Source organism: Pyrus communis, chromosome 1 (genome assembly GCF_963583255.1).
Source record: "Pyrus communis chromosome 1, drPyrComm1.1, whole genome shotgun sequence".
Taxonomy (NCBI): Eukaryota; Viridiplantae; Streptophyta; class Magnoliopsida; order Rosales; family Rosaceae; genus Pyrus; species Pyrus communis.
The window spans coordinates 39,846,180-39,858,658 of NC_084803.1; the positions used below are offsets into that span (position 1 = coordinate 39,846,180).

At 40.7% G+C, this 12,479-nt stretch overlaps 1 protein-coding gene across 1 annotated transcript; it reads left to right on the forward strand.

Annotated features, from left to right (window-relative positions):
* The first annotated feature begins 9,733 nt into the window (after positions 1-9,733).
* Positions 9,734-12,073, forward strand: LOC137738789 (uncharacterized). The gene is made up of 2 exons (XM_068478266.1): positions 9,734-10,515; positions 10,848-12,073. The coding sequence occupies exons 1-2, from the start codon at positions 9,881-9,883 to the stop codon at positions 11,545-11,547; spliced, it is 1,335 nt and encodes a 444-aa protein (XP_068334367.1). The 5' UTR covers positions 9,734-9,880; the 3' UTR covers positions 11,548-12,073.
* The last annotated feature ends 406 nt before the right edge of the window (positions 12,074-12,479 follow it).

Genomic DNA, 12,479 nt, shown 5'->3' on the forward strand with positions numbered 1-12,479 from the left:
TCACTCTTCCTTTACATCATCAAGAGGGGCATCGACAACGGCATTATCAACTTGTGTGCGCTCTGCAGCTCGTTGTACATCGAACTTCCACTGCAGGAACTGCTTCTTGAAAAGGTCATCCACATACTTCCGCTGCTTCTCATCGGTTTCATCAACATCCCAAACAACCTATAATGGCAATAAAATTAAATTAAATATCGCAAAAATATTATTTTTAAACAAAAACAATTATACATTCTTTAATATAAATTTACCGATAATTATTGCACCATGGAGTTCTTCATGTCCACAGGCACCATTTTCCAAGAGTTAAACTTGATAGAACACTTCTCCTGCACCAAACCCCTATATCGCAAATAAGTTCAGCGTACGCTTCAGCCAAACTTTTGTCAACAAACAAGGTTAAATGCTTACATCGGTACCTCTCTAATGTCACCACAACTATCTTCATTTATTGAAACAAAAATTTCAACCAGATCAAATGTAAAACAATTAACTCAACAATAATTTTTTTTTTTTTTTACCTTTCCTTTCACGAAAGCCTTCTCCCTCCCAATTTTTCGTTGACTTTGAAGCCAAATCGGCCATCATTTGATATAAAACCATTGCAAAATAGTGTTCTGAAACTATGTTTATATAAAACTGGACACACTTTGCACGACAAATCCTTGGTCGCGCAAGGTTGTCATAACTGCCCGTTGTAAATGGGAGCATTTAATGCGGGACTGACCAATCTGACTGACCGTTTGTGCGACAAACAATAGTAGTCGTCGCACTAAGTGGTCTTGCATGATGATAGCCTTAATCGCACAAAGTCTTCTTGTGCGACGATTACTACTGTTCGTCGTGCAAACATTGGAAGAAAAAAAAAAACCCTTTGCGCAAAATAATTAAAATCTTAAATAATTACAAACAAATATTCAATTATAATATTTATTCTACAAATAATTAAAACCTTAAATAAATTGAATTAATCCATTCAATTATTTAAAAACCCAAATAGGAATTCAAGCCTAATTAATTAAGTCCAAATACATAACTTATAAAAAAACCTTAAATTTAAATATTGTCCTAAAAAACATTAATTTAAAACTACTATTTCGATGGTGCTCCATTCTGCTTGACATCATAACGCCACTGGTTGTAACCTCCCTCCAATGCTAACTCCATCAACTTCATCAACTCTTCGTTCGTATCATCATCAAGAGTACACTTATACTGTTACATATAAATGTAAATAATTAATTCCAACATATAACAAAAAAATTTCACAAAATTAATTATTGATCCATCAACAGTATACACACTAATAATTCATCCATCACCACCTTTTTAACATTCTTGGGCACATATTTCCAAGAACGCTACTCAGCAGTAGCACAATTATTCCCTATGGCTACAGCAATCGCATGCGCGAACTCCACATGTTGCCTCAAATCATACGGGTTAGCGAGCACACTTTCATCCCTGTTTTTGTCCTCCATCACATCACGAACAGAATTACGAAGAATAAGGAGAGCAGAAGCGCATATTTATAGGAATGTTAGGGACTTTGCGTGACGAAGGCTTTGTCGCACAAACGTCTGCACTAAATACAGTATTGATTCCTCTGATTCACATGCACTGATTTGTTGGAGAAAAACTAACAGTGACTTGCGCGACAAAGAATTCGTCTTCATCGCGCATGTTTTTTGTGCCAAACAATTTACACGCGTTTTTTCTTACTGACTTTGCATGACGAGTATACTATTTTCATCGCGCAAACTTGTTTTGCATGACAAAGTTATGTGTTGCGCAAAGTTGACCTTTCTTGTGCGACTAATATCTTTTTCCATTGTGCAAAACTGTCTTGCGTGACGATTTTTTTGTTGTAGCGCAAATAGTTTTTCCTACTAGTGTAATGGATCGCCCAAACTCACTGAAGTTCCAAACTTAGGCTTAGATAAGTCATTAAAGTCCATGCAATTGATTCGTATGGAAGGTGCACCTGTCTCACTTCTAGGAAGAACATCTTGCATCTCTCTCTCTATGTTACACACACAAACGCACATTCAAGTGTTTATGACACTAGTTACATTGTTGTATAGGGGAGGGGTGGACTTCTTGTGGGTTTGGTGGCATTTTTTTAGTGGAAAATATGTTCTCCAATGGTTTGACTTTGTTGAAGAGGGTGATGTAGTCCATTTTGATATTCCTTTTAGTGTTGGTCGTAATTTTGACAAGTTGGCTATGTTCTACATTTACACAATGTTTGACGATGATTGGTGTCCTCTTGGCATTACTGTTAAAAATATTACCAAACGTAGTGTGTTGCGAGCCTCGTTAACAAATATATATCAAACCAAAATGCCTCGATGACGAGTATCGTCCTAAATACAATGACGGTAATTATCATCATAAAGGCGAAGACTTTGGCAGGGGCAATTATCAAACGATAAACTCAATTTCCAGGGCAGGGACAAGGTTGGTGTACAGTACTTTTGTGTTTGGTCGATCAAAACTGCGGATGATTATTCTGTGAGAGTGAAGAAAACAGGGGTTAATCTAATATGGGACAAACTTATCCAGGAAAATTTATTAATGACCCCTTTATTTATGGTTCTGAGCGATATCTAGATTGCTTGTCAAGTGGTGATGATGATGCATGAGCAAGCAATGATGCATCTGATCATCTCAGTAATGAAATGATTAGTACTACAGATGATGAAGATGAACAATTAGCAATGTTGCATCATGATCAGCGCAGGTCACTGCGCGCAGCATCATCATCAGAGCTTTTAGTTTTCGTTTCCCTAGTTCGACTATTCTTCTCGGCTCTTTGGGTGGCTCATTGGCGGGCTCTTTAGTTTGGGGCTTTGTGATGGATTCTTTGGCATTCATCTTTTCCAAGACGGTTTACTAGCACCTTTAACTTTGTCATTTGGGCCTCAACTCATATATGCTCTTTATAGTTTTGTTTTTGGAATTTTGGTGATTTGAAATTAAAGTTAATATCATCATTTAGGGTTGGTTTGGGATTGTGATGCTTAAAAAAAATTAATAATAATAATGAAAAGTGTGGCATCCCACATCGTCCAGGGGTGTGATCCTTATATGTATATTTCCATCTCTACCTAGCGCAAGGCCTTTTGGGAGCTCACTGGCTTCGGGTTCCTTAGGAACTCCGAAGTTAAGCGAGAAGAGGGCTAGAGCAATCCCATGATGGGTGACCCACTAGGAAGTTGCTCGTGAGTTCCCAAAAACAAAACCGTGAGGGAATGGTAAGCCCAAAGCGGACAATATCTTGCTACGGTAATGGAGTCGGGCCCAGGAAGTGGTTCGCCCCGGGCCGGGATGTGACAAAAAGGGCTAAAAAAACTAATGAAAAGGGCTTGAAAACTTTGAGTTTTAACGATAAGGGCAAAATAAAGAGTAAAGTGAATAGTATCATGATTGATTTTTTAGTGTAAAAATGTAGTTTTTCGTTAAAGTGAACAGTACCGGAAGCTTTTCATTAAAGTTCTCTTAAAAAAACAACTTATTAAAAAATCTGGAATATTGAATGTGTTTGCAAAAACAAAAAAAAAAGTGTTTTTTTGTTAAACTACTGTCAATGAAAGTAGAAAAGCATAAAAAGCTGAAGCAGGATCTACCATGCTTCTAAAAAAAGTGTTTTTTTTCTTTTCAAAGCATAGTAATCAATGCTCATGTAATGAAATTTTCAAATAATAAGTATACCTCCATATGTTTTACAAAATTACAATATTTGCCCTTACATTGTTGTCTTTAACAATTATTATATAACAATAAATATCGTATCATTTTTTAGTCATTTAACATATTTAAATCAATTTATAAAAATAAAAAAAAAAATTACCAAACACTTAGACAATGCTTTTATTTTTTATTATAATTAAAAGTACTTTTACAAAAAAAGTTTACCAAACACTCAACAACTTTATTTTACAGCTATTTATTCTCACAGCATAGCAGAATCATTTTTTTTTTAAAGCACAGCAATACCAAATTGGCCCTTAGTATTACCATGGTGTATTGGTATTTCTTCTTTCAGAAAACTGTAACAACAATCCCTCAACTTTAACTTAATTTAAGCAATGGTCCCTCAAGTAAAAATTCATAACCATGGTTGTCACATCCCGGCCCGGGGCGGATCACTTCCCGGGCCCGCTCCACCACCGTAGCACGATATTTTCCGCTTTGGGCTTACCATTCCCTCACGGTTTTGTTTTTGGGAACTCACGAGCAACTTCCTAGTGGGTCACCCATCATGGGATTGACCTAGCCCCCTTCTCGCTTAACTTCGGAGTTCCTACGGAACCCGAAGCCAGTGAGCTCCCCAAAGGCCTCGTGCTAGGTAGGGATGGGAATATACATTTAAGGATCACTCCCCTGGGCGATGTGGGATGTCACAATCCACCCCCCTTAGGGGCCCGACGTCCTCGTCGGCACACACGCGGCCAGGCTTAGGCTCTGATACTAATTTGTCACATCCCGGCCCGGGGCGGATCACTTCTCGGGCCCGCTCCACCACCGTAGCACGATATTGTCCGCTTTGGGCCCCCTTCTCGCTTAACTTCGGAGTTCCTACGGAACCCGAAGTCAGTGAGCTCCCAAAAGGTCTCGTGCTAGGTAGGGATGGGAATATACATTTAAGGATCACTCCCCTGGGCGATGTGGGATGTCACAATGGTCCCTTAACTCATCAAAACGTGCATCTATGGTTCTTTTCATCAACTACGTTAAAACTTCCGTGAAAATTAGTCATGTGCTACCCACATGAGCTAAATCAAGAGGCAAATATGAAAAACTAAATGAGAAAATTGTAGAAATTGTCTGTCAACTTTAACCTAATTGAAGAAATGGTCCTACAACTTTAACCGAATTGGAGCAATGGTCTTTCAATTTTAACCCAATTGTAGCAATAATTCTTCTAACATGAGTCATTTTGACGAAAGTTTTGATGAATTTGACGAAAATGATCATAACTGCACGTTTTGAGGAGTTAAAGGACCAATGGTTATGGATTTTTTGTTAAGGGAGCACTGGTCCAATGGGGTTAAAGTTGAAGGCCCATTTCTACAATTTCCTCTTCTTCACTTGTAACTTGAGAGAACTGTCTGAGGGGTTAAGGGAGATGGTATCATTGTACTTGAAGCAAGCTAGATGTTAACCGTTGCTGTTTAACAAATGATGAAATCCATAAAGATCTAGGGTGCCTCTTTGGAACTGGATGTTGGAAGCCATCATTTTCATAGCCTATCAAGTCTCAATGATCTTTTCAACGCTTGTAACGTTGTTTCTACCCCTCAGATTTTAAGATTAAGAAGTTTCTCGACATATTCAATAGTAAAAGCTTTCAATGGTGACATCTCTAAGTTTCCCACCAAGATGTGAAAGGTATAATTTCATAAAGCATTAGTAGGACGATAAGGTTGGAAAACCCTCAATCTGTATATAACTCAAAACCAAACCAAAAAAACATGGGAATGAGGGTAGTTTGACCATTGCATTTGCACTTGTGTTCTCCACAAAGACACCTCAAAGATCCGGACAGAATGACTAGAGATGGGTTACAAGCGGTGCCAATATGAATGCATAAACTCCGGTGACTAAATTCTTAATCTAAAGGTATCAATAGTGTCACGCCTAGTTTGTCACAATGAGGAAGTAGAAATGGTGCCACTTTATATTTGTAGTTAAACCAAATACATAACTTAAACAATTTAAAAAAAGATTAGAACAATGTTTGATGTTCTTTTATGGGAAGTGATTTATATGTTACAACAAAAAAGAAAATTGCAACGGCCAAATTTTATTTATTTTAATGTAGTAAACATTGACTTTTTTATAAAAAAAAAACGAGACCAGCTGGTAGGTTCGTCACTTGCCGGCAGTCCACTATTTTGGGGACCGGAAAGACTCACAGAAGTATTTCAACCTTCCCGTAACCTACATAATGTGATTTACCAACGCTAGGAATCGAACCCAGAACGTGTCATGTGAAATACAGGTTTGAAAATCATTCTCAACCACTCACCCCATTGACACACCCGACCCTGATATTCTCCAAACACTAGGGTAGGCATGTGTTGGCAACACCCAAAGTTGACAAAGCCATACTAGCATGCATGAGAAGTAACGAACATAATTAAAACTTATAAATTTAAATACAATGATTATGTAATTGTGAAACGTGCTCAGAGCATACAACTAATCTGAGATACTAAAAAGGAATAATATAAAATTGAATGAACAAAGAGATGGGTCCTACACTGAGAGGACTCGAAGATGCCGATGCGGAAGTGCCTTGACGTTGGGATTATACGCCTCGATTCTAAGTCCTAAGAGGGATCAAAGCAAAACATAAGTGTACCAAGTTGATATATAAGTAATACTAAAACATTTATTTCTCAACGTACGAACCTCCAAAGTTTATGAAAACTCAATAGTATAATATGTAATAGGTTTTCCGAAAACCCTAGCATGCCATAAAACCTTCGTAAAACATATATTATATATAGTGTGCTAAGTAGTGGAATCAGTATCGCCTGAAGGTATATAGAACACTTCATTTAGAACAAAGGTCTTCATTCGCCCGTAGTCTCCTATAGCACCCGTCCGAAGCCATATATAAATATCAATCGCCCGTAGGTTCCTACAACACCCATGCGAAGGCATTTAAGTATCAATCACCCGTAGGCTCCCACAACACCCACCCAAAGGCATATATAGAAGTATCATTCGCCCGTAGGCAGATTGTATGAATATATATATATATATATATATCTTAAATTGGAGCTTAGTAACTAAAACATCATATAGTAAAACCATGTTCGTAAGTAGGTATACAGTCATCAATCATATATACCACAAAGAGCGTAAAATCGATAAAGCATAATATATTATAAAGTGTAAATCCAATTTACTCATAAACGTTTCATAAAACGTAGCCATTAAATCATGCTTTTCATGTATGCATTTCTACTAATAAAATATACATTTTGGAAAGGGTCCACTCACCTTACACCGTTGGCGAAGAGCCATGTAAATAAGGGTGGATAGAAACGTCACTAACAAACCCACCTAAGCACATAAAGGGTCCAATTAATAAAACTCTACCATGACGATTGAATTTTAGAAAATGGACGTTGTAAATGGATTCAAGACGTCGAAAAACATAAATGGAGACCTCGGGTACCTTCACGCGCCGCCGCACGCACCACCACGCGCCGATTTCGGTGGCCTGAAAAGTCGTCGATGCCACCATGGACAACGGCGAACCACAGTACCTCCAATGGAGGCGCGTGTGCTCCACGCGGAGGCCAAGACAGGTGGCCACGCGCGCTTACACGCTGCCTTGGAACCTGGGTTTGGGCCGATACAGTTCTGGGTTTTGAGCTTGGGTTATTTAGGTATGGGCCTAAAGTTTGGCCTAGTTTCATGGCCCAAAGGCCTGGTTTGAGCTTTGGGCTAATGGCTTTGGGCTTTGGATCCGGTGTTGTTTTCGGGTTGGGTCGACCCGGTCCCCATCGCAAGTCTAGTCGTTGGTTTATGGGCTGGTTTAGCTGGAATACGTTCCCAAGCTCTGATCGAGCTCGATCTTCCACCATTTTACTCTTAAATTATACCAAAATGAAGATGAAAAGACGAGGGAGTTGAGCCTACCTCGCCCAAATAGCATAGGTGGTCAGAGAGGGCTGAGAACTGCCTGCAAAGATCACGACCATCACCGGAAAGCCGGGGGAGTTTGTGGTGCTCGGGGAAGAGAAGAGAAGGAGATAAGGGTGAGTGCTACACATGAAGGAAGAAGAGAGAGAAAGAGCAAGAGTGTCGGGGACCAAAAAGTAAGGGTGGGCCCCACTAGCACACCAAACATGACCAATCAAAAACCACAATTTAAAATAAAGTATCCCACCTATAGTGAAATTATGAATTTGCCCTCCTGTTACGTAATATCCGGGACAGGTCGTTACACCGTGGTGGTTAGTAAAGATCAATTCAATGCTATTAGAGTGTACTATTTTTATCTACTTTTTGGTAATAAAATATCAGCCCATCCCTTCTAAAATTTCTAACTTGATTCTAGTTAACGTGATTTCTTGATTTTTATGTCCTTGATTTTGTATGATTTTTTCAAGGGGAAAAAAGTTGGAGTAAAATTACGATTTTTAAGTATGGATGTTTGAAGTTGAATTTAGATGTCTGCAAGGCCCTTCAACTATTCGATATAACGCCTCGATGGTGTTGTGGTGTGGTTATTTTGGCTTAAAATATTATCCAGTTGAGTCATAGGCTCATAGCGTACTAAAAATTTGTGCATTTTCGAAATGTGCATTTTAGAAAGATGCATACTGAAGATGTAAGAAACAAAAGTGTAAATTTACATTCTTCAATGAAGATGGATATTTTACTTCTCCTTAAATATTGAGCATAACAGCATTTAAAATGGAAGTTGCAAATTTGAAAAAGACATATAAAAATAAAAAATTTCATACATAAATAACGCAACCTTAATAAAATTTCATACATAAGTTTTAATTTAACAAGACAACGTATCATTAGAATCGCCAGCAGGGTTACAATGCACCGGTGTCACATAAATGAATCATGCCTGTGAATCACAGGCAGCCGAAAAACACGTGGCACTAGAGGGAATCATCGCCTGTGATTCAACAGAGTTTGGTAGTAAAGCAACAATAAATAAATCAAATAAAAATAAATAACAGCAATTGCGTTCATGCCTAACTAATGAGTTGGACACACGTGGTTGCCTGGCTATCATCGGGTGGCACAGGGATTCCACGTGTGGGTGGGGGAGGAAGAAGCAGCACTTGGATTGAGAGCGGGTTACACACTTTGACATAGAGAGCCGGAGATTCCCTCCACTCCATAGCTGGAGAAATTTAATAATCATTAGACCTTTTGGTTAACACGGCGATAGGATTGTCGTAAGTCTTGCTTTTGGTCTTTGATCATTAAAATTTGAAACCGATATAATGTTTTTTGTGTTTCTCTACTATCATTTGATAAAAATTGAGTACTCTTGTCATTTTATTTTTTATTTAATAAAGATTTTTTATAGAATAACTTAAATTATTAATGATGAAAAAAATTCAAAGATCACTTATAACATCCCACATCATTTAAGAAAGTAAATCATGTAAGCTTTATATGTATATTCCTATCTCTACCTAGCACGAGGTTTTTTGGGAGCTCATTAACTTCGAAGCGTGCGAGAGCATTCATATGATGGGTGATCCACTGGGAAGTTCTCGTCTGAATTCTCAGAAACAAAACTGTGAGAGCGTGGTCGAAGTCCAAAGCAGATAATATCGTGCTACTGTAGAATCGAGCTCAGAATATAATGGAGCTTAGGCCGGAATGTGAAATCACTTCTATCGTTATCAAATCTTAAAAATAAAAGTAAAAAGTAATACCATTCGCTGAGATGATGTTGGCTAAAAAAACCCTTATTATCATGGAGAAATGTGAAAATTGAAATTAAAGATTGAGTGCAGTGAGTGGAGTGGACCAGCGTGAGTTGGGTTGGAGAGGGGCGAGGGAGAGAGTGGGTCAGACTCAGGAGTCTGGATAGGTGGGGTCCCACTGTTGCTATTCATCCACGGTCCTGAAAATGGCGTCACCTTGGGTCCGAGCTGGCAGTGATACCAGGCTGTACCCAGCTGTCTCCCAACCCCAAAATAAATAAATCAAAAAATACGATGCCCTTTGCACTTTCCAATTTAGAAAACTCCAAATCCAAATCCAAATCAGAAATCAATGGCAGGAGCAACACCATTTGCCCTAAGACTCAACTGAGAAAGGGAGAGAGGCACGGGCGCATTAGCATTTCCTCTTTGATTTTATTTTGCTGGTGAAAATGGATCCATGCCCATTTGTGCGGGTCACGGTGGGCAATCTCGCTCTCAAGATCCCCGTCGCCTCCAAGCCCGCTCGCTCCGTCGTTCACCCTTCCTCCTCCCCATGCTTCTGCAAGATCAAGCTCAACATCCTCAACCTCCCCCCTCAAAACGCCGTCGTCCCCTGCCTCCCTCCCGACACCCAAACCCTCGACAACCCCGCCACCGCCGCCACCTTCCACCTCAGCAAGTCCGATCTGGACCGCCTCACCTCCAAGTCCATCTTCGCATCCAGGCTCTGCCTCAAAATCTCCATATACACCGGCCGAAGGGGCACCACTTGCGGCGTCAACTCCGGGAGGCTTTTGGGCCGGGTCTCCGTGCCGTTGGATCTGGCGGGAACGGAGTCCAAGCCCAGCGTTTTCCAGAACGGATGGGTCTCCGTGGGGAAAGGCCCCAACAAGGGTGGGTCGGCGGCCCAGACCCAGTTCCATTTGAATGTGAAGGCCGAACCCGACCCGAGATTTGTTTTCCAGTTCGACGGCGAACCTGAGTGCAGCCCGCAAGTGTTTCAGATCCGAGGCAACATCCGGCAGCCAGTCTTCACCTGCAAGTTCAGCTTCCGAGCCTCCGCCGACCGCACTCAGAGATCCAGGTATAATTCCCTTTTTTTCCAATTTAGGGTTTCAGTGTGATTTTCTGTTTGCGTTACGACGACGTTTTGTTCCATGTTCGTCTGAATTAAATCCTTCAAGCGGACTCAGATATCGTTAAATCTCTTTACGTAGCTTCTAAGCTCAATTTTTAATCCAAGCAAACGTTTGTTTAGTCTTTTTATTCCCATTTTGCCCCTCTAATCTTCTAAATTTTCAAGAGATAGGGTTCTAACAGATTCGAATTGTTTGATTCATGATTCGTTGCGTTTTGAATGCCAATGGCTCAAATCACAAATTAATTTTTGTATTCCCATTTTGCCCCTGTTTTCAGGTCTTTACAGTCGGAACAAGGCAGCTCTCGAAGCTGGCTGAGCTCGTTCGGGAGCGAGCGAGAGCGACCTGGGAAGGAACGAAAGGGCTGGTCCATAACGGTCCACGACCTCTCCGGGTCGCCCGTCGCTGCAGCCTCGATGGTCACGCCCTTTGTGGCCTCGCCCGGGTCGGACCGCGTCAGCCGCTCCAACCCTGGCTCCTGGCTCATTCTCCGGCCCGGCGACAACACCTGGAAGCCCTGGGGCCGTCTCGAGGCCTGGCGCGAACGAGGTGGCGCTGACGGCCTGGGATACCGATTTGAACTCATCCCCGACACCAGCGGCGCCGGCATTGTGTTGGCCGAGTCCACAATCAGCTTAAACAAGGGCGGCAAATTCGTCCTGGATCTCGGGTCAGGGTCCAGTAACCGACTCGGCCCAAATTCTCCGGGGTGTAGCCCGAGGGGGAGCGGGGACTTCGGGTACGGGTTGTGGCCTTACAGCATGTACAGAGGGTTCGTGATGTCGGCTAAGGTGGAGGGTGAAGGGAGGTGCAGCAAACCTGCGGTGGAGGTGAGCGTGCAGCACGTGAACTGCACGGAGGACGCAGCGGCTTTCGTGGCGTTGGCCGCAGCCGTTGATCTGAGCATGGACGCTTGCAGGCTTTTCTCGCAGCGGCTGAGGAAGGAGCTGTGTCAGCAGTCGGATCTGGTCGGCTGACTCGGATAGGGCCACGTCGTCGTTTTATGGGGTTTTGGACCTTTTCTTGTAATTTTGGAGGGAGTGGGGTTTGGTGGAAGATTTGATTTTTATTAGTACTACTAACAAACGGACTGATGAGAGAGAATGTGTAGGTGTATATAGTGAGAGAGGTAGACAGGGCACGCTTTGGTTTTAATCGTGTGGCTTGTGTTTAATTTTTCCTTTTAGTTTTTTAAATGGAGGGTTTGATTTGGCTGCAATTTTTGTTTTTTTTTATTTGAAGATATTGTAGTTACTGACTTCGAAAAAAAAAAAAATTTGATGTTAGTTTAGTCTTGGATTAATGAAATGGTTGGGGTGTTGGATTCGCTTTGTGATCTAATTGTTGGCAGCTAAAACGCATTAATTAATTTTATGTTAGTTACTTTTCTGTGTTTGTAGTTTAGTATAAAGCAGTAATTAAATGATTGAGTTTATGGATACTCAATTATGTATGGAATTGAAAAGGTTGGAGGGAGGTGTTGAAGATTTGGGCAAGGGATGGCCGTGCATGCAAGTGGCGAATTGTTCTGGTGATTAGGTTTTTCTAAGTCATCCAAAGAGTCACTTACATAAAATGTATTCATCAAACATATCATCTCACTTGTAATAATGTAATGTCATCTCAATTTAATAATGTAATGTCATTTGATGATAAAACGGTTTGGTGGCGAATCCATTATGTGGCATTGTGTTAGTAACTTGATATCTATCGAATACTTTTTACGAATCTATTGATTACATTCTTGTCAAAAAAAAACAAAAAACAAAAACAAAACTCTTTTGTCAACCAAAATGTGGAAAGTAGTATATAACATGTTTCATTCCGAGTCTTGACGGTTAGTAAATAGCTTGACGGAAATGCATGACTTTGATTCTTGCTTACTCTAGTTTCAAATTTGTAAACATGC